Here is a 22,890-nt window from a genome sequence, read left to right as displayed (position 1 = left end):
GAAGTGTACCGGAAGTAGTGGGGCGGGGCAAAAGAGGCGCGGTCTTCAACGGCTGATGGCCTGTTTGGTGCCGGCTTCAGGTGGATAACTGCGGCATCTTCTTTGCGGACCCTGGCTTTGGATCCCGGCGGAGAAGACTACAAAGTTCTTATTGAGGCAGGGCTGTGCGTAGGAACCAATAGTTCAAAAGTAATTAAGGAAGTATTAAGGAAGGAAGAGTGCCAGGACGAGTTATGGCGGGTCTCGGGGAGCCGTGGCGCCTTCCTGGGAGGCCGACCCTTCAGCACAGGGTCGCCACAACCGTCGGGGTCATCAGGGCCGGAGCCTAAGGGTCACGGAGACCCCAGCGCCCCTCGAAACCCGGGGTGAGTGTACACGTGGGGTTTTTGCAGTGCTTCTTACAGCTGTCCCTTCCCAGTGGCCTTTCCATCCCTCTTGGTCCTGACCTCAGAGGCTGCTCGGCCTTGCCTCAAAGTGACCTCAACTCGGTCGGCCTACCTGGGTCATGGAATCTCATCCTCGTATCTCTGGTTTGGCGACGGCCCCACTTCTCGGGAGACAACTTCCCATAAGAAGCCTCTGTATGTGGCTAGATATTCGGGTTTGGATTTTAAGTTAACTCTTGTGCCAATAAAGTAGGTTTCAGCTTCTCTTAACGACCTCAACCTTAAGTTTACTATAATGGAAAAATCCGAGCACTTCTGAAATTGCTATCAGTTGAATTCCTCCTCCCAGTTTCCATAAATACTTTGAAATTGAAACAAAAGGAGAACCTTGTTTGCATACGGATATGCCATTTTCTTGTGATTGTCTCAGATTCTGGTTCTGACCCCAAAACAACTAAAAACCACTACTCTGTAGTGATGGGAAAAAAATAGGTTTTCAGAGCGAGGACAAGGTTAATGAGTGCGGCTGAGCTGACAGATAGCTTCCATATTTTGGGAATTCCAGAAGTAACTTGATGGCGCTTGTAAGAAGCCCCACGTTTAGAGCTCTTTTCTGCTTTGGTTAGTACTTGCAACAGCCAGAGTAAGGTTACCCTCTTCTATTCTATGTATTTATTCTCAGGATTAGCGCATACTGGTAACTGATTGATTGTGCAGTAGTGGGGCTTAAGCTGAGGGCCAAATCCCCAGCAAGCCCCACTTCTACCCCTTTTAAAGATTTTGAGACGGGGTCCTTTTAAATTGCCCAGTCCACCTGCCTCAGCCTCCCATGGTGCTGGGATTACAGGTATAAGCCACCATGGGGATCTTTTAATTAAATAAAAATACATAAATACAGGGTCTGGGGATTTAGCGCAGAGGCATAAGCGCCTGCCTTGGAAGCAGGCAGTTGTGAGTTCGATCCCTGGTACCAATAAAAACGAAAAAGACAAAAAAAAAAAAAAAAAAACCCATAAAACAAAAAACATAAATACATAAAATAAAAACATGGAGCAAGGACTGCATGCAGTAACCATCATGTTACTTGTGATTCTTTGTGTTGATCTTGCTCTGAACAAGAAATTATACTGTTTCCTTGTCTTGTATATATGCAGAATTCAAGTATATAAATCTTATCCTCAGAAATGTTCAGCATTTTCTCATTCCAGATTAATTTGAAACCTGCACATTGAACAAAATCATGACCTGTGTATGTATATTGCAAACCATAATAAATTTGGCATGCTTAAATGTTTTCGTCTTACTAGTATTTTTATTTTTGAAATCTCTGCCCCAGTAGCCTGTTCCCTGGAAGTCTTTAGCAATCACATTTGCTATTGGAGGGGCTTTACTGGCTGGGATGAAGTACTTCAAGATGGAAAAGATAGAAAGTAAGTAGACGTCCTCTACTCAGGTCTGAATGAAATCTTTCCTGGCCATGTGCTAGCACCACTTTTTTTTATTTTAATAGTTTTTCAGCTTTAGAAACAGTTTTCTATTTACAGAAAAATTGCAAAAACTTTCATAGTTTAACTATCTCCCTGATTTCCATAATGTTGACAACTTGTATAACCATGGCACATTGATCAAAACTACGGAAGTTGGTAGAGAACTGTACCAAACGAAACTCAAGAGTTTCTGAGAATTGCTTGTATGGTTTCATCAGTGTATTTTGCTTCTCCAGGATTCAATCCACGGTACCGTTAATGCTATTGAAAGATGCATCGTGGGTAGATTTTAATGTGGACAGCTTGAAGTCTAAAGGCTGAGATGCTGTGCCACACTTGAGATGCATGTGATAGAAAAACAGAGTCAGAATTAAAAAGTTTTACTAGATGAGGTTCTGTGAGGCCCGAAACTCTGGTGGTTGAGAAGGAAGGCCCAGTCTTCACACTGACAAAGCTTCTTTGGGGTCAGACATGAAGAACAACATGAGTAGATCCTACAGAGCAATTGATATCTGCATAGGAGAAGGCCAGAAGCTGACCATGGTTGAAAAGAGCCTGTTATTGCTGTAATGTCGAATCTTGAAAGGTCCAGAAGGGAAAAAAAGAACAAATGCAGTATGTTAGTGTTTATTCCAGGACTTCTAAGATAGAGAGGTTCAGGTAAATCTTTCAAATATCGCTTAAATGTCATTCGATTATGTAAAGTCTTATTTGATGTCATTGTGTTCAGAGGATAATATTCAGATCTGGGAGTGATAGTTCATAGGCTTTAACATTTTAGCCAAATAGACTGTACTGCTGTTGGTATAACAAGGTAACATTTTTATATAAGAAGCAGTATTTTATTAATATGATTGTCATATTTTAATTGGCAAGTTCCTTTAGTTTCATGCACAGACAAAAGATTTAGACACTAGAAAAATAGCAGCAGAAACAGTTTCAAATACCCAAGCTTCTTTTGACTTCAGTTTGGAATTTTACCCACAATAATACTTATTTTATTATGAAATTTTACTGTGAAGACAATCGTCAAAGTGTTTCTTAATTGTTTGAGAGTATTTGGTAACATGATGCCTCACCTCTCAGCTACACAGTGGAGCGTGGTATATTTTCTACAAACAAGGCCAATTTCCAGTGTAATCACAATATAACCTAGAGAATTAACAGATTAACTTGAGTCTTACATTTAATCTCAAGTCTAATCTGTCTGTTTTGCTACTTTATATTTTTGTCTTCATTTTTGGTTCTTTGAGTCCAAGTCTTGCTAAATGCAGATCAGGCTGGCCTGGAACTCCCAGCACTCCTCCTGCTTCAGTGTCCTGAGTGCTGCGATTGCAGGCGTGGACCGTCACACCTGGCCTTCTGTACATCTTTTATAGTAGAACGACACCTTATCCCTGGTTGTTTCTCTAGTCTCCATTAATTATAATGTTTCCCAGACTTTACCTGACTTTTGTGACCTGACGGCTTAAAAGATTATAAACTGGTTATTTTTTAGAATACCTTGGTTTTGTCTGATGTTTCCTCCTAATTGAAGTCATGCTTCTTTGGCAGAAACACTGATTTATTCATTTATGTCATTAAAAACGCATGGATTCCTATATATATAATGTCTGTGACCCTCTGTTCTCTTTATTTTGATCCTCAGAGCGGCCCAGGTTAGCTGGTGGGAGCCTGTGCAGGCTGTCAGGCGTTTTCCCTTTTGACACGTCTCCTGTTCTCTGAGTTCTCCCTCTTGCCGCAGGAGGGTCCGGGCTCATCTGTCCTTGTTTGCTTCAGTCCCGCTGTCAGCCGTTTCTCCGGAAGCATTACTTCCTTTTAGTTGGCGAGTCTATATACTGTATTGAAATTGAAATCAGAAACTCAGATTAGTCCTTTGATTCCTTTCCATTGCCACAAGGCTCCTTGTAGTTCCTCCCTGTCCACAGCGCTGACTCCTTTTCTGTTTGGAATCCTCTTTCCTCTTATCTGTGAGCTATTTTACTTTTTTAAAATCAGTCTCCTGTATGTAAATGAGGTCTCATCCCCACTGCTCACTCAGGCCCACGCTCCCCCTGCCAGCCCCCCACTTTCACCCAACTTCAGACATCTGTCCTAGGTCCCTGTGTCGCCTGCCCCACTCTCAGCAGAGCCACACCCATGACTTAGCACTGAATGGTTCTGGACAAGGAAGAAGCATTTTAAGTGCTTTCTTAGACTTAGCACTGAATGGTTCTGTACAAGGAAGAAGCATTTTAAGTGCTTTCTTATGGGACTTACTACCTACCATAGAACTTAATTTGGATTGGTTTTATTATTTTATTTTTCTGGAAAGATGTCGTGAAAGCTGAAACTATGTCTCCCACAGTTTGTGCCCTTCCCACACACGGTTACTAGAATAGCACTGATGGTATGTTGATATACGTGTGGTTCCAATAACGTTTTTGGTCTCTCTTTAAGAGCTGGAGAAGGAACGGCATCGAAGCATTGGGAAGCCTCTACTTGGCGGACCGTTTTCCCTAATAACCCATGTTGGAGAGCCCAAAACTAACAAGGACTACGTGGGCCAGTGGGTGTTGATTTATTTTGGTTTCACCCATTGCCCTGATATCTGTCCAGAAGAACTGGAAAAAATGATTCAAGTTGTGGACGAAATCGGTAAGAAAGCCATTAGTGACTCTCCACTGTTTATTTTTACTTAACGTCACTACATTTTCACCAATTATTTGGTCTGTAAAAGTACAAAATCTCAGCACTCACCTGTGATCGTGTTGCTTTGATGGTGTGACCTAACTCACCACCACAGTAGGTTATTTGATGCTGAATGTTAGATTGCTTGAAAAATGTCAGCATGCCCAGGATCTTCCTAACATTTCCTTTTGTGTTCCTTTCTTGTTACAATCTGCCCATTGCCCTTTCTTCCAGTGGTAATTAGAGTAGGAAATCTACATGATATATAGTCAGTGATACAGTGTTTTATTAGCGCCAATTTAAACGATCTTAAATTGTTTCAGAACATTCAGACCTTTTAAATGATTTACCTTATCCTTGAGTTATGGCAGGGAATAAACTAGAGATATTGGATTAGATTGGATTAGAGAATATAGCCAGGATAACATGTACATTCCAATGTAGATGTTTGCAGGGTTAGATACCCGCTTCTTTCCCTTTCTGTCCTTCACTGAAATGTTAGCTCTCCCTGTGTTTCCTTAACTCTGCAGTGTAGCAGTTAATATCCTTTCCTGCCACGGCTGATTTTCTCTTTTCCCTTACAGTATGAATACTAATTGGAACTTTCTTTCAGATAGTATTCCAAGTCTCCCAAATTTAACTCCACTTTTCATCACTATCGATCCGGAAAGGGACACAAAAGAAGCCATTGCAAATTATGTGAAAGGTATATTTTATATCTTTACGTACTTTACATCTGTTGACTTCTTGCAGCTTTTGAAGTATGAACTCATTTCATCCTTACAATGCCTCATGAAATATGCAGGACGGAGGGACTGATGTAACAGGCAGATCGGTGTGCAGAGTCCTGGCTGTGGCTGATGAGCACAGAAATGAGGAAATAGTCTCTCAATTCCTTGTGCAGCACTCTTACTTTATCACAGAGGAGGGATTTAGATTGAACTTCATGGCAACTGATAGAGCCTTGAGTTAGGAGTAAGGACCTATTGCTTCCTAATTCCAGTTCGGTACTGCATTCTCGTTTGGTAAAATTAGGAGAAACACACATTTTGAGAAGTGGGAGATTGAAGATGAATTACTAGATGCATTTTGCACTCATGACATGTTTTGTAAATCTTAATCATATAGTGTGACAGAGATACCTTCATAATGTTTCACGTATAAATTTTAATTCAGATTATCTCTACAGGCAGATTAAAATCCAGATGACTTTACAGACTTTGAACAGTAGTAGAGTTGAGGACGAATGCTCAGGTTCTAGTTCATCTGTGAGGATAGGCAAATTTACTTTTCATAAACTCAAGCCTCTTCATTGTAGGTGCTTAAAAATCAGCAATTTGAATTTAAGTTGTGTGTGTGTGTGTGTTTTTTTTTTGGTCTTTTTTTCTTTTTATCGGTACCAGGGATCGAACTCACGACTGCCTGCTTGCAAGGCAGGCGCTTATGCCGCTGAGTTAAACCCCCAGCCCAAATTTAAATTGTTTTGAAATTGACTTGGTTACTGATCAGAAGCACTAATGACACATACAAATGCATATTCTGTAGAATTTTGAGATTATTTTAAAATTTGTTTTAAGGGCCTGCTATGTATTTTTTTATTTTTAACAGATTTATTGAGGTATAATTGCCATACAATGAAACATACACATTTCCTGGGTGTGGCAGTGCATACTTGTAATCCCCGCACTCAGGAGGCTGAGGATAGAGGATCCTTGTGAGTTTGAGGCTACAAAGTGAGATCAAGATCAGCCCGAAGTGCATAGTGAGACCCTGTCTCAAAAAGACCCCCCCCAAAAAAAAGAAGTAAATATGTACAGTTTGTTACCTTGCAGTGTGAGTACCCCTGAAACCATCACCAGAGTCATGAAAATCAGCATGTATGACCAGGATTGTAGCTCAGCAGTGAAGCGCTTTTCTAGCAAAGTTGAGGCCCTGCCTGGGTTCAGTTCCGAGTACTAAAAGGTTGCCGGGGAGGAGAGGAGAGGGAAGAGAGAAGGGAAAGTAGGAGGAGAAAGGGGAGAGGAGAGGAGGGAGGGGACAAAAGGAGAGGAGGAAGTAGGAGACAGGGTCTCACCAGGTGATTCAGGCTAGCCGCAAAGCAAACTCCGGACCCTCAGCCTCCTGAGCTGCAATTACAGGCAGGGCCACCATGCCTCGCTCTTCCTTCCCTTTCTGACCCTGCCCCCCAGTTCCCTGTTCTGCCTCCATCTCCAGGCAAGCGTTAGGCTCCTTCTGTCACAGTGAGCCCCTTTGCATTCCACAGTGCTATGTGAATGACATGGTACAGTATGTATTTTTTAATAATTATTTTAAACATCATCCATGTACTAGTCCATGAACAGATACTGGGGTTTTTCCAGCTTTTGGCTGTTGGCAGGTGACGTTTGTGTGCACCTCTTTTTCTGGACAGTTGCTTTCGTTTTTTCTGAGTGTGCACCCACCTGTGGAGTGGCTGGGTCACGCAGTGTATGTTTACCTGTGGGAGAAGCTGACAAACAGCTTTCCAGAATGGCTTTACATTCTCACATTCTTGGCCAGCAGTGTTGAGAGTTCCAGTTTCTGGACGCCCTGACTGTCCTTGACATCAGCAGGCTTTTCGATAGTAGCCGCTTTAGGAGGCCCTAGTGCTGTTTCATCCTGACTTGAATACTTCCTGTGATAGATGTTAGCACTGATCATCGCCATTCTCGTCATCTGTGTCCCTGGTGAAGTGTCTGCGCACATCTTTTCCCCAGTTTAAGGGATTAAGTCCAAATGAATTGGCTTATTCTTTTATATATAGTGCCTTTTGTTTAATGTATGAGAAAGCTTTGCCTAACACAAGGTTACTGGGGTTATGTTTTCTGTTTGAAGTTTGTGGTTTTATTTATGAAGTTAAGTATAATTTATGCCGGAACTTTCAAGTTTGTTAGAAATTTGAGCAAGAACAAAGTGTTTTTCGTAAAGCAATAAAAAGCAGCTTATAGAAATATACTCACTGGGTAGTACATTTAAATGTGTTGTATCAGCAGTTATTTTGTCATGTATTAATCCCCACATGAGTGTGCTTAAATTTGCCACATCTAATTGATAGCCCAAAACCTTACGGTCATTTTTTTCAACAGCGTGCACACGCATCACTGATTTCATTTTTTAGTTGAAAGTTAAAAATTTTAAGTTAGTGTTTAGGAAAATACTGCTGTTTCAGTAAATTCAGTTGAAAAGTCTTCAGATGTGAAGCTCACTCAGGCTTCATTCACCCTTCTGCTGAACTCCAGTGAGTGTGAAGGAAAGACAAGGCAGCCCACTCTCTTTAGCCCTAAATAATTCAGCACCCAGTTTACAGCAAACTCGTCGAGGGCCAAAGGCTTGTGCACTCAGTAAGAAGGAGTGCCGTGAGAGTGGAGCTGTCATTTAGTAACCTGGAGGATCTAAGTGTTCAGTGACTCCCCCCAGCCGCTTCTGTGCATTCTAGCAACTAAACAGCACATACACACTGCTAGGGATTGACCCCCGCTCTGCACTGTATTATAATTACTGTTTTGGGTGATGAATGGTAGTTGTTGAGCTTCTTATCAGAAGGAAAAGTAGAACCTGGCCCTGTATCTGTGTAGAGATTGCTTGTTAGGAAATAAGATGCAGGCATTGTGCTGTGCTGTGACACAGTCTTCATTTCTTCATGATGCAGTGAAAAACCCTCCCCAACCTGGCGAATCTAGCAAACACGTTAGTAGCCGTATGTTAACTACCGTGTCAGTTTTGGGATGCCTACAACAATTAAAGACTGTAATGGTCCAGGCTATGCTAGTTCTGCCTTCGTCCGTTTCTGTCAGCATCGTAATATTCATCATATAAAAGACATACCTTATAACCCTCAAGGTCAAGGCATAGTTGAAAGGGCACATCTCTCTCTAAAACTCACTGTTGGTAAAATAAAAAAGGGGGAATGGTACCCCACCAGGGGGACACCTAAAATATTCTATCTTATGCCTTATTCATCCTTAATTTTTAAAATTTGGATGCTGCTGGACAGTCAGCAGCCACACGTTTTTGGCATACTGAAACACAAAAGCAATTTGCCTCTGTACAATGGAGAGACCCCTGACTAACTCCTGGCGTGGACCAGAGCCAGTCCTTATCAGGGGACGAGGATCAGTATGCATTTACTCTAAAGAGATGAAATCTGTGAGATGGCTGCCAGAACGTTTGGTTAAACACAGAGACCAAATACAACAAATAGAGGATAATGTTACAGATGACTCCAGGGACGAAAAATGACCCCTGCGAGAATGTTTTTGCAGCTTTTGTTTTTCAGATGATGCAAGGAACAGCCTGGATCCTGTCTCTTGGGATCATGATGACTAAGTTGATGGTTTTGTCAAACAACAGGTGGATGCCATAGAAATGCAACCTACAGGTCCATTACCACAGGCTTAGAAAGGGTGATAGAGAAAATTACACGGAGCCTGCAAAACTGTATTATGATAATGCTTTGTGAAAACATGCTGCCGCTCCATTTCTCTTGCCTTGTGCGATAGGCTGGATAGCCAGAGACGGGCAACTGGGCCTCACTCGGGACGCCAACCTCCACCTAAGACAGGAGCTGGGCCTCTTGCTGCCCTGCCTTCCAATGACGGGTAAGGCTAGGTTGGCCCCCCTGTGGAAGCGCCCTGACCCAAGACCGCCACAGTCTCCTCAAGGATGCAGCCTCTTACATGCCTCTTAGATTTTAAAGTAAAGGGGGACCTGTGGGAAGCGCTGTAGTTGGCTGCCACCTTATCTCTGCAGGCCGTACCACCTTAACATCTGCGGGCTGTACCACTTTAACATTTGCAGGCCTTACCACTTTAAATAAATTATGTTAATCAGCCCGCCTTAGGAGCTGGCCTGCCCAGGAAATTTGAATAGGTCCTGCCAGTGCTGCTAAGTTACCTGCTGACATCTCAGAACCCAGATCCCTGCTCCTCAACACCCTATGTATTTGTTACTCCTATATATTTGTTAACCAGACTTGATAGGAATTCTTCATCTTGGCTCCGCTCTTTGTGTCTCTTGTTTCCTTTTCATCCCCACTGCCCTTCTGGGGTCTCTGTGGACCTACCCGCAGGCCAGGACAGCTGTGCTGTGACACAGTCTTAAGTTCTTCATGATGCAGTGAAAAACTGTAGTACTTAATTCATGGTACTACTTTTAGAGTGAACTGGATCTCAACTACCTGTATTTTTAAAACTGAAAAGGTGATTTCAAAAGCTAAAATATATTCTGTCCAGATTTTTACTGTTATTGAAAGACTGACATATAGTGTGTTACAAAGGAGAATTTTCATTTGTTCCATGTGAATTTCTTTTCCTTTGAATCATGAAGAAATGTTTGAGAACTCACAGGTAAAAAGTACCACTAGGGACGCTTTATACCAGGTATCATGTTTTTGAGGTGGAGATGGCTGTTTTGCTGCTTCTCACTTTTCTTTGTCTCTGATTTTTTATTTAGAATTTTCTCCCAAACTAGTTGGCTTGACCGGCACAAAAGAAGAGATCGACCAAGTGGCCAGAGCTTACCGAGTGTATTACAGCCCCGGCCCCAAGGATGAGGATGAAGACTACATAGTAAGTTAGCGCCTCGCTTTTCCCTCGGGGGCTGCCTCCCGACAGTCGTTCAGTTTCAGATAGCCGCCTGCTGAGATGAAAGAACACACAGATTCCTTGAGTATTTTGGATATTGGAAAGAAAATAAGCATTGTTTTTAAAGACGATCATTTATCTTCATTGCTCATGATGTCATTGCTGAACTTCTTTTTTAGTGGCACATAAAATTTGAGGCACTATAAAATTAGGATTCGGGTGCCCTGTAGGAAATGAAGGAGCCTCATGTGGAGAAAAGGCTTATTAAGACAATGGAATAGGAAATACAAAAACAACAATTTTACTAAAGTTGTTCAGTGCGAGAGTCAGTTGACTGAAGTGACACTGGTGGCCTGAGTGGTGCTCGGGGTAGTCGGCATGTAAAGAAACCCGCTGCCTGGTGATGCTGGGATAAACCGTTAAGTGATGAAACACTGATGGTGACCCTGCGTCCTCGGGGAAGAGTTATGAGAATGCCTCCCTTTTAAGAAGCAGTTCTGGGCTCTCGGGAACTGAAGCTTTAGGGTGAATGAGAATCGTGAAAAGCAAGAGGAAAGCTGTGAGGTGTTCAAAAGTAAGCTTTCTGCAAGATTGACTTGGGTTAGCCACTGCGGGCCTTGTGCAGTGGCGGTGCTGTGCGCTCTGTAAGAATGAGGACCACAAATACTGTTAACGTTTATATCAGTAGTTCTTGCCTTGAGAACTGTCTTCACCTTCGTCAGTGCTGCTCCAGAGGTCTTACACCAATCCCCGACTTAACCGTGTGCTGCTTCTTGCAGTCTTTCCTGGAGGTTTTGGGACTCTAATGTGTGAATTTGTGCTTTGGAACCACAGATTTTCAGGTATAAGGTGGTCAGAGAAATACTTAAGATTTAAGGACCTGTGAGGAGGGACGGGCTTCCTTAAAGATTAACCTTGATTTATAATTGAGTGAGATTTTCATAATCTCAGACAATAGCCACAAAGAGGTAAACTTTTAAGACTTTTTGGATGGAATTCTCAGACTGATACTGTGTATATAAATGGAGCATGCCAAAGATATAAGATTCTTTAGAAATCTAAATGTGCATGTTATAACATTATACACAACTACAGTACAAAAGAATTCCAGTACTAATTAGCAAATATTTTTGAAAGAATACAACTGGCTTTGAATAAGATGCTGTTTCATAATAAAAGAAATGTGAGTTTAATAAGATGCCAGTTTTCACTCAGATGGTCTGAAAACCTATTGTCAGAATTGGATAAGTAGGAAATACACAGCTGGAGTGAATTTGGAACAAGGACTTTGTTGTTTGTTTGTTTGTTTGTTTTTGCGTTACTGTGCATTGAACCCAGGGCCTTCACACTGAACTAATGTCACCATCCATTTTTATTTTTATTTTTATTGCTGACAGTCAGTCATTAAGTTGTCCCAGGCTAGGCTCAAACTTGTGACCCTCCTTCCTCTGCCTCCCAGAGTGTGTGTGTGACTGTGCCCGCTGCAGCTGGTCTTTAAAGCTAGTAGACCTGCACTGCTCTAGATCACTGATGGAGGCAGTTAGCCGAGAAAGCAGATGCGCCGTGTTTCTCTTGATCTGCCTGTAAACTAGCGTTTATAAACATAAATAGATAGTAGTGGGGGGACATGCAGCAGGAAATGCAGAGCGGCTCTCTGACACACAGCGGTTCCCTCTGAGAGTAACAGGTGCTGTGCTGGGGAGTGCAGCAGGGCAAGATTCTCAGGGCGTAAAGGTGCTGGGTTCTGTTTGTGCCTGTGTTAACCATTTCAAACAGTTTGGGTTTTTTTGTTTGTTTTTTGTCATGTCTGTAAAACCTCTCTAAGTTTCCAAGGTAGAAATAGAAAGCTGGAGGAAGAGACTGCTTAACCATCCCAGTGTATGTATTTATACGTTTGTACTTGACGCCCTTTTGCTTAACTAGCCAGCTTTTTAATGCCCCGTGCTGTCAGCTGTTCACCTCCAGCGATCCATGCCCTCCGGGCATTCCTTGGGCACTCCGTTTCCCTGGGGCATTTCTCCAGCGTGCTCTGCAGTATAAATGGTTACTAGCTCAGTGGCCCCAACCTTTTTTAAAGTTACACATTAGAAAAACCAAGTTGCTGTTTTCCAGTAGAATTAGAGATGGTGACAACATGATGATAAGGGTTGTAATTTTTTTTTTTTTGTCTTTAAACCGGTACCAGGGATCGAATTCACAACTACATGCTTGCAAGGGAGGTGCTTGTTCCGCTGAGCTAAATCCCCAGCGCCAAGAGTTTAATTTTGAATTTGACCCGAGATGGAATCTAGTCTGACATGCACTGGTGTAATCGACACACTCCAGCCTGTTGGGTACCATTGCAGGTGCGAGGTGACCTATGGAAGGATATGTTAATAATTGCTTGTTTCATTCTTCTGTACCAGGAACTACTAAAACTGAATAACTATGCTAGCACGCATACCAATTTGCTCTGTCCTCGTCCTGAATGAATACTAAAAAGTGATCACTAACAAGTTTGAGGAGTATGTATAGAACGTCTCTATTATGTCTAAAAAAAGTAATTTGTATTAAGAACACTCAGAAAAGCATTCTACAGATATGTTTTTTTAAGAAAGAGACTAGAGAAAAAGAAAAAATGACAGCAAAAGAGGTATAACCTGCAGAGTAAGTTTAGAGAGGAGCACTGGAGACTTCATTCTGATTTCTGTGTCAGATTGCTGAGATCATCAAGCCCCATCTTGCTCCTGCAGTAAACCCTTTCTTAACACATGAATTGAGCAGCTGTTGGAGCTGTCTTGATGGCTTTCTTTCCTTATGGGGTAGGCAAGTGGCTCTCCATTTGCTGTCTGTCTCCTTATGAATGTGTATATATAAAGTAATAACCTCATAGACATATAATGTGTGTCGCGGTATATTTAGGGGAGAGTCTTCAGTTTGGTATGTGTGCTCACATTCCTTTCTTCCTGTCTTGCCAAATAGCAGTCAAGACTGTAATAAATTCCTAGCACTTACAGTGCCAAATTGGCTCTTATAAAATTGAGTTTTGTGGAAGTAACCAACTAAAAAGATTGGTGTCTGATCTAAACTTTAGAGCTCAGAATGTTTTAAGAACTTTGTCAAAAAGATAGATGTTAGATTGAAGAAGACTCCTTCGGAGTATGCCACTCATGGCTCCTGAAGCATTTCCAGATGATTGGCTTCAGACAGGGTTGTTCAGGATAGTATATAAAAATTTCTTTCGGAGAAAACCAGATCTTCCTGTTGTTTTTGTATTCTAATATCAGGGTTAATTATTGTGTTAGGATGTATAGGTTATGAAATTGAAGCAGTGATTACCTTTCTGGCTTCGTGTAAAACATGATGAGCAGAGGTTAAGGAGCAGTGAATGAGAACCGGTTCTTCCGGAAACATACAAGAATTTACTCAAGAACTCATGAAAGTAACTTCTCAAAAGCAGTTTGCTTTCTCGTGACATCTCTTACACTGTGACTAAGGAGTGAAAGAATATATTTTTACTCAAAGTATACTGTTCCACAAGCGCGGACCACTTTATGAAGGCCTGCAGCAACCATACCCTAGAAGGTGAACTCTTTTTCCAGAATTCTTCAAGCCTGAGTAACATTATGTTACAGATTGAACCAACGAATTACGTGGACTAGCTGATGTTACAAGCAGTAGCTGGTGCAAATTTCTGGAACTCAAAGGATCTTAGGCACTCCATGGCCTAAGTGAATTTACTATAATAAACATAGGCCTATTGTGTAAATAATAAAGGCTACAGTGATGATATAGGTGTTAACAAAAATCTCTTATCCTGCAACATTTATGCAGTACAAAAAGCAGTTTATTTTGGTGATTTTTTTGTCACACGTTCCTCCGTTGTCTCTGCAGGTGGATCATACAATAATAATGTACTTGATTGGACCAGACGGTGAGTTCTTAGATTATTTTGGCCAGAACAAGAGGAATGCAGAAATAGCTGGTTCAATTGCTGCACACATGCGGGCCCACAAGCAGGCACAGAAGAAGAGTTAGCCAGAGCCGCGTTGCCAGGTACTGTGTTTTGCCAAAGAGGAAGGAAGCTTGGTCTTCATAGGAGCTGGTCTATATTATGCAACCTAAAGAATGGCCTTCGTACCATAAGAATGTATGATTTTTAGATGAGATTAGCTTAGGGTTCAGTCAGGATTTTTGGAACTCGGAAGATGACAGCCCGTCTCCCAGTAGCCCCTGGGAATCCAGAGGACCAAGTTAAAGTGAGGCCAGTGGAGAGCACGCCTCGCCTCACCACAGGAGGGATGGTGGCGGACGTCTCCTTGGGAACAGGCCTCTCTGAGCAGCCTGGCCACCTCGTCGGTGTCTCAGACCCTTGCTGCCACACAGTATAAAGCTGAATTCCACAGAAAAGAACGTACTCTCTGCAGTGCTTTGCCTTCCTCACCTCGAGTTCTTGGTGGCTGGTAACCATCAAGTCAGATGCTGCTATTCAAAGTTCATCTTTATACTTAAAGCTAAGTCTTTGACAGCTAGCCTCCCTGTCCTGTTGTACTCCATTCCCCCATCAGCAGATGCTGATTTGACCAGAGTATAGAAAAAATCCCTTGTTTCGAGAAAACATTTCTTTGATTCTTCTATGGATCTTTTTGTGATTTTTTTTTTTTTTTAACTGAATGATCTGCCAGGTTTTCAGTGATGTGCCAAATGGAAATAAGAAAATTGATCATGAAAATGTGAAATAATATTTTTCTGCATTTATTAGATTATACTTCATGTAAAGTAAAGGTGTTTTGAGATTTGCAACTTGGACAGGCGTGACTTCTCTCCTGGGTAGAGTGGGTATGTAGATGGCAGCCTATGGCATACAACACAGAGCCCCACAGACTCACGTGGGTAGGCAGATGGGTACTCATTAAATACAGACTCCCAGGCCCAGGGCTGCCCAGTCTTGGGTAATGCGGAGACCTGCATTCCAGACTGCCTGTAAACTCACAGGGATGCTTCTGAAGAAGTAACGTGAGCCTCCCTTTGGTGTGTCAAAAATATGATTGATGCACAATAGAACGAATCTTGGCTTTGCTTTCTGAGTTTTACTTTCCTATACCTGACTCGTTTACCTGGGCGTGATCATCACCTTTTTTCCACTTGGAGAAGATCTCTTTAAAGTTGTCAGTAAATTCTGAAATGCAACCAACTATAAGACCCATTTGGAAAAAGGATTATTTTTGCACATCAGTTACATTTTTACATGCACATGATACAGTCCTCTTTGGGTTTTTTAATTCTCAATACTTAACATGGTGGTACCTTTTTTCACGAACTTACTGAGGTCCACAATTCTGTAGAAAATGGCCATATTCATTTTCATACAAAAAAGATTACCATGTTTGTGTTTGGTACCTGATGGCAGAATTCACAAACAAAAAAACTTTTTTGCCAGATGCTTCTGTTTTTGAGCCAGAGTATGCATAGACTTGTTCATGAACCAAGGTGCCACAGTACAAATATCAAAGGGAAAGAAGAAAACAAAAAACAACTAGAAGTATTTAGCTGAATTGTGCCTCCCATAATTCTTAGATCAGAGTCCTAACTCCAATACATGGCCAGATTTGAATATAAAGTATTTAAAGTATAAATTAAAATGGACCCATTATGAAAGGCCCTCCAAAGGCCAATATTACTGACATCAAGAGTTAAAAAAAACACGATGACAGGACCACATGAAAATACAAAAGAGGTCCACAGGTCATGAGAAGTCTCCAGAAAAACCACCATAGCTGGCACCTTGATCTTGGCCTTCCAACCTCCAGAAACTTGAGGAGATAAAACATCCTGTGAACTATGGTCCGTGGTGTATTGTTAAGGCAGCCCTAGCAAACCAGTACAATAGCTTATTCCTTAAACAACTCTTAATATTTAGTTCACCCCCTAGGTAGCTGGTTTGGAATAACTCAGGAACCTTATCAAGAGAGTAAAGAACTTAATACAAGACTAGTCTCATCCGACAAGAAAGATACTAAGTTCTAAAATGTCAACCCTTTGAAAAGATGGTCTGTTTTAAGCCACACAGCACTTGTGTGGATCGCTTTGCAGCAAGCTTGCTATCAAATAAAATGTAGTCTTCATTCTCAGCTGTTGCAGGTTGGAGCTGGTGTAATGATCCAGAAAGGGAACAGCAGCTTTTTAAGAAATGTCTCATTTGCTCTTAATTCCAGTATCAGGCTTAAAGGCTTAGAGTCGGGCTGCTGGAGGCAGGCTGGCACAGGGCCTCATAATGATCCTTTCCACGAACAGACATGCCATTATTATTAGGAGTAAGATTGAGTCTTGATTTCTGTTCTGGTCTCTGCTCATTTCCCTGCTATGGGATGCTGTGGTGACCTTGTGAACCCATCCAAATCTAGGGGTTCCACGGGACAGGGCAACCTTTTAACTCTGTGTGCTGGGAAATCAAAATCAGGCTCCCATTCAGTCAAGTCATACATACCTGAATAGGTTAGAGTTTTTACTTTAATGGGATTAATATTTTTAAGAATTGCTATTTGTTTGAAAACTCTAAGAATCCCGTCAGTGCAAGAGGCATGAAAATAACGCAAGTGGCTGTTGATGAGGCAGCTGATACTGTGAGTCCAAGAACTGAGATTTACAGGGAACCAGTAAAGCACCCAGCCGATAGGCTGCAAACAGGAACTCAGTGAGGTGATTTGGAAGTGTAAATGCATCTGCGTAGGTTTGTAAATCTCCTGTTATGTTTTAAATCTAAACTTAAAGGTTATTACTTGAACCATAATCTCCCAAATAACTGTGTTAAGTACTGCAAATTTAAATGTGTGTGTGCGAAAGTGAGTCCCCTTTAAAACAAAGAACAGTCAACCATGAAGCCTTTTCATCCATGTAGTTTATACTTTTATATAGTTATATTTTTATTTTTGAATTACTTTGTGATAAGGGTGATTATTCCTATCAGTGAGTTATAATAACCTCTTTAGTCAAGTCTTCCTATGCACAGTGAGATCTGTGCATCTCACTATATCTGGTCTGAACCTCCAAGAGTGGGAAGAAGAGTCCTGTGAACAGCAGGCTTGAGCACAGGTCTGATGGAAGGGGGCACTGACACAGGCAGCAGCCTGTTTGAGTTTAGACAGCGATGCAAGCTGATGCCAAGAGCAGGATGCCCATGAAGAGAGGGACTGCAAGCAAATGCACAGAAGACAGGACTCCGCAAGCTGTAAGCAAACCAGCAGAGTGAGAGGCAGTGAGGTAGGGCTGGGTGTGCTGTGGGCAGTCAGGGCAGGCACAGCTGAGGCTGTGTGCAAGGTTACTCATCCCACTTAAAGGTACAGGAAGCCAGCTGTTCAGCAGCCCCACCTCACAGTGGCTAACACTGGTGCCACTTTGAGAGCCAGAGAAGTTTGCTCAGGGCCATTCGGAGGCTTCCAGGACCCCAGGACACCCAGCAGGAGCAAACTGCAGCGAGCAGGCACCTTCCTCACCGGCTGCAGCCCTGAGTAGCTGCTGGTAGTTGTCAGTCAGGCTCTGAGACCCTGCCAGCGACTCCTGTGCCATTTGAGTCCCTGCTTATTGAGTAGGCTAGATAACTACCTTACACTCGGGCCATCTGAAGTATTTCCTGGCGGGAACACCGTAGTTGGCAGCCGCTGAGCCACTTTCCATTCGGTGAAGGTCAGAGGCCGAGGCTGCACTTTGTGGATGCGGGTGGAGACTCCTGGTCTCATGGGGAAAGTGCACTTAGCCTTGGCCTCTCGGCTGAGCACACAGGTTGGCTTGGAGGTCACTGTGCCGTGACATGTCGGGCCTGGCTAGAACCAGCTAGTGTGGCCTTACTGTGGAGGAAAATGGGCCACGTGGGACTTCTGTGCAAGCTTAGCAAAGTTGACACTAGAATTTCCTCTAGTCTGGGTGAACCTGCTTGGTCACCTACCTGGGATGCAGAGCTGTGGCTCTATTCCAGGTCTCCTTGAGGGGGAATAGGAGAAATAAAGACCAGTAAAGAGACAAGAAAATCTCCGTCTCTGTCCCTGTGTGTGTGTGTGTGTGTGTGTGTGTATACAAGAGATCAAACTCAGGTTGTTCTCCACTGAGCTATATCCCCACCCCCTTTTATTTTTAAAATCTTTTTATGTTTTGGAGACAGAGTGTTACTAACTTTCCCAGCTGGGTCTTCAAGTTGAGATTCTCCTGCCTCAGCTTCCCAAAGAGCTATGGTTACAGGATGTGTCATTGTTCCCAGTTGAAAATCATACCTAAATTGTATTTTTAAGAAAACGCTTCATGACTCCAAAGTTCCCCATTCACAATGCTTTTTTTCCTTCCAGAAAACTCCCTCCCGTGTTTTTATCCCTAAGGTTCTTAAAGACTCAATTGGGGCCTGTGCTTTTTACCTGGTGTATCAGGATTTAGTAGAGAAACATGTAACACAAGATACACAAATGTATATGAAATTACAAGATTGGCTTACAGCGGTCAGTCACAGAGTCCGAGGAGGGAGCGTAGAGAGGGTGTCTGTACGCTGGAGGTGGAGGGTCCTGCCCAAGGGCTGGCGCTCACTGCAGTGTCTCTTGTAAGTGTGTATTAGGAGGCTGATGGGTGTGTGAGGGAAAGCTGAAAAGTTCCAGGTGGGAGCTGAACAGTGAGCCAGAAACCAGGAGGCCGAGTCCAAGCTGAAGGTGAGGACTGGAGCTCCTCCAGCAACCAGCGATCAGGCTCCTCTCGTGCCTTTATTGTGTGCAGGCTGCTCCCCTAGGGTGGGTGTAGCACTCCTAAGATCTGCAGCATGCTCCTCTTATACAGGCTGAGGATGTTTCAAACTAAGGACTCTGACCCCCTGCTGAATCATTTATTTAACTTCTGACCTGTGGGAAGCCGCCTATGAATGGCGCCCATTTCCTGCTTCCGGGTTCTTCCCGGCCTGAACAAGCCTGCCAAATTGTCATATCTGCCCAGTTACCCGTGACGCTAGCCTATCAGCTTGTTAGGCGCGCTTCTCTGTGATTGGATACTGCTTCCCCTTATAAGAGGTTGTTCCTGCCCCCAACGGGCGGAAGAGGAACCAACACTGAGGGTGGCGGACCTTGTCAGGTCTGGTTCGCTGTACGCAATAAAGTTTGAGAGCTGATCCTGCTCGAGTTTGGTCTCCTGTCTTCCGCGGCTCCGGTCATCTGGTGGCCCGTACGGGGAAAAAGGTAAAAGACTCAGCGACGTGCCTCTTCAGCCGGGAGGTGCGATTGCTGTCGCCTGCCGTACGACGGAGGACCTGGCCCAATAACAACGGAAGGCCCCGAGCGCCTCTTCTCTTCACCCTGATCAGCTACGTGAGATACAGCGGTTCCCGGGACAGGTGAGTACTGGATCGCCTGGGTTGGGTGGACGCACCTAACAGATTTTGAGCGCCACACGGGTGGACGCCGGTCTTTTTTTCTTTGCATTTGTTTCGCTTTCGCTTCGCCATTGTGGGCAACGCTGCTCGCAAACCCCTCGCTGACTCCCTAAGAGTCCTGCTGAGGACCCGAGGCATCTACATAAACCGGGTCACCCTTTCGAGGTTTCTGGATAGTGTTAATGAGATTGCCCCCTGGTTTTGGCCCACGGGCTCTCTAACCCTCCCGTCATGGGAGAAGTTAGGAGGGGATCTTAGATGCGCCCGAGAAGAGGGACGCTTGGATCCCATGGTTTTACCCCTGTGGGAACTGATTAGGGCTTGTCTGACGGACGAACAAACCCCCGGGCTTTGCTCAGCCCGACAGGCTCTTGACAAAGCTCGATCCGAGTGCTCGGAGCCCGAAGTCACACCTGACTTTGGGCCTCCAGAGAAACACAAGGGCTCCGAAGCTCGCGACCCATGGTCGCCCCCTTCAGGGCGCCAGGCCCTACTGCACCGCCGTGGCCGGAAGAGGAGTTGCTCCCTGGGCTGCCACCTCCACCCGTGGCCGCCAGAGGGCACCCACAACCTATGGCACCGCCCTGGTTAGAGGGAGAGCTACTTCCTGGGTTGCCTTCTGCGCCCCCATCAGGGGAGGGAGGAGGACGTTCCCTCCATCAGAGGGTATGGTCGCGGCTTCCCTTTGAGTGTTCCGGTCTCCATGCATTCCCGGTAGCCCTTAGAAATTAAACAACTTAAAGCTATCAAGGACGCAGTTTCAGCTTATGGGCCCAATGCGCCATTTACCATGGCGCTTTTAGAGGCATTGGCAGGTCTGCTTTTAACTCCTGGAGATTGGACCCAGCTGGCACGCGCCTGCCTCTCCCCCGGACAATATTTAGATTGGAAGTCCTGGAATGAGGAATTCTGTGTAGAGCAGGCGGCAGCCAACAGGGAAAATAACCAGAGAGAGTGGAACAGGGATATGCTATTAGGGCGAGGAACCTTTGAGGAAGATCAAACTCAATACCCTCGCCAGGTTTATGAACAAATTAGCCGCTGTGGCCTCCAGGCCTGGAGACGGCTGGCTGGAAAGGGAGAACATACGGGTCACCTTACAAAAATTATACAAGGGCAGGGAGAGCCATTTTCAGACTTTGTGGCCCGCATGCTTGAGGCGCGCTTTAACATCACGAGAGCACAAGCACAAGACATAGTACGACATTGTCCGGCCTGTGTGATCTCTTCACCTCAACAATCTATTGGTGTTAACCCGAGAGGACTGCGCCCCAATCATATTTGGCAAATGGATGTTACACACATCCCAGAATTCGGAAAACTCAAATATGTACATGTTTCGGTTGACACCGCTTTTCAGGTTATGTTTGCTTCGGCAGAACCTGGAGAAAGGGCCACCCATGCTATTAATCATTGTCTTGCAGCCTGGGCTGCTTGGGGAAAGCCCAATATACTAAAAACAGACAATGGTCCTGCCTATACCAGCAAAATTTTTATGACATTTTGTCAACAAATGGAGGTCACTCTTAAACGTGGCATTCCTTACAACCCCCAAGGACAAGGCATCATTGAGCGATCCCATCGGACACTCAAGGGTGTCTTACAAAAACAAAAGGAGGGAATAGGCCATGGCCTAACGCCCAAAGGAAGAATATCATTGGCACTCTTCACCATAATCATTCCCCTGCCATGGAACATAGCAATCCGTCCCCAACCGACAAAGGGCTGGTTAGATGGAAAGATGTCCTTACAGGACAATGGATGGGCCCGGATCCAGTGGTTAGCTGGACCCGAGGTGCGGTTTGTGTCTTCCCACAGGAACCAGGCTGCGAACCGCTGTGGGTCCCGGAAAGATTGACGCGAGCAGTAAACTCCCCACCAGTTCCTGATAAAGCACAGGAGGATAAGCCCGCGGACACAAGTCAACTCGACCCTTCTGGGACCGACGCTCAGCGCCCAAGACCATCTACAAACTAAAATGTCTGGTTTGGAGCTTTTTCTATTCTGTAGGTTCCTATTAATCACCCCTGTTCGCACAAATTTGATGACATCTTGGCTGCAAGACACCTACCTACCTAAGTTTCACAATTTGTCCCTCATAGTCGGTCAGGAACTTGACAATATGGACGGTATCCAACTAGGTCCAGTCAGGGGTTCTCCTGGCCCAACCTGACTACTTGGATCCTGATTGCCGTGGCCATCCTAGTGGGGCTTGTGGTTATTAAATGCTTGTTAGATTGCCTCATACAAACTCAGCAGCAGGTTAAGATCACAGCTATGGCAGCCATGCAAATGGCAGCAGGTGGCCCATCAGGCCAGCAGGCCGCCGCATATCTCCTTCACATTGCGGAACATCAGCTATAAGAGCTGAGTGGGCAAGCCAATGACGGGTAAGACGGGAAAAGCCCTCCCGGTCAACCTAAGACAGGCTCCACTCAGATATACATGGCCTATAAGGCCAGGGGTCCCTCCCGGAGTCAAATTATTGGCATTGAGATGCGAGACCAAGGGTACTGCAGTGCCATCCGCCCCAAAGGTTGGGGGGAAGGCAGGAATGAATGTCTATATGCATCCAGGTTCGGTTCACAAAAGCCTGGCCCTGCGAAAAAATGAACCACTCACCTTGAGCATGGTCCTGGCGCAAGGATATGCACAAAACAGGGTGATGCACAGCAGGGTATAGACCTCTACATTCTCTCATGCCTCGGCCTACAAGGTAGGCCCACTCCTAGGTGTCTAACAGCAACAAGGTCATAGACACCTTGGAGGGACCCACAGACCATCCTATTTTAATAAATAAAAAAGGGGGAGATGTGGGAAGCCGCCTATGAATGGCGCCCATTTCCTGCTTCCGGGTTCTTCCCGGCCTGAACAAGCCTGCCAAATTGTCATGTCTGCCCAGTTACCCGTGACGCTAGCCTATCAGCTTGTTAGGTGCGCTTCTCTGTGATTGGATACTGCTTCCCCTTATAAGAGGTTGTTCCTGCCCCCAACGGGCGGAAGAGGAACCAACACTGAGGGTGGCGGACCTTGTTAGGTCCGGTTCGCTGTACGCAATAAAGTTTGAGAGCTGATCCTGCTCGAGTTTGGTCTCCTGTCTTCCGCGGCTCTGGTCACTGACCTCCTCAGATTGACACAAAGAACAATAGGCTAGAATGGTAAAGGCTTGTCCTCTACCTGCAGGATGCAGAGCTGCTGAGTTATGCTTCTAGACTTCTCAGGTGGACACAATGTTTCAACCGTAACACCTGTAAATGGCTCTTCATCTCACAGACCTCCCTGCGCTCAAGAAATCAGCATGGGGCGGAGGATGTAGCTCAGTGGTATAAGTGCCTGCCTGGCAAGCTCAGGGTCGTGAGTTTGATCCCCAG

General features: G+C 44.4%; 1 protein-coding gene across 4 annotated transcripts; it reads left to right on the top strand.

Annotated features, from left to right (window-relative positions):
• Positions 1–11: 11 nt before the first annotated feature.
• Positions 12–22,593, top strand: LOC100735354 (protein SCO1 homolog, mitochondrial). Of its 4 annotated transcripts, XR_010045147.1 has the most exons (7): positions 13–365; positions 1,726–1,816; positions 4,313–4,510; positions 5,157–5,249; positions 10,013–10,128; positions 14,017–19,480; positions 21,338–22,593. XR_010045147.1 is itself a non-coding variant. In XM_013148699.3 (6 exons), exons 2-6 carry the CDS (start codon positions 1,786–1,788, stop codon positions 14,158–14,160), a joined length of 582 nt encoding a protein of 193 aa, XP_013004153.1. In that variant the 5' UTR covers positions 12–365; positions 1,723–1,785; the 3' UTR covers positions 14,161–22,593. The 4 variants fall into 4 exon arrangements, 3 of the variants coding, with proteins under 3 accessions (XP_013004153.1, XP_013004152.1, XP_063098085.1); XM_013148699.3 differs by having other exon boundaries at positions 12–365; positions 1,723–1,816; positions 14,017–22,593; XM_013148698.3 differs by having other exon boundaries at positions 14,017–22,593.
• The last annotated feature ends 297 nt before the right edge of the window (positions 22,594–22,890 follow it).

This window comes from Cavia porcellus, unplaced genomic scaffold (genome assembly GCF_034190915.1).
Source record: "Cavia porcellus strain 051 isolate PalLab524CR breed Dunkin Hartley unplaced genomic scaffold, mCavPor4.1 scaffold_32, whole genome shotgun sequence".
Classification (NCBI taxonomy): Eukaryota; Metazoa; Chordata; class Mammalia; order Rodentia; family Caviidae; genus Cavia; species Cavia porcellus.
Note: the sequence above shows the minus strand (reverse complement) of the source record. Positions and strands in the feature narration are given on the sequence as shown.

What these genes read in the sequence shown, in the direction of transcription:
- LOC100735354 (XM_063242015.1), top strand. Translation starts at nt 20,310, where the DNA reads ATGGCGCTTTTAGAGGCATTGGCAGGTCTGCTTTTAACTCCTGGAGAT.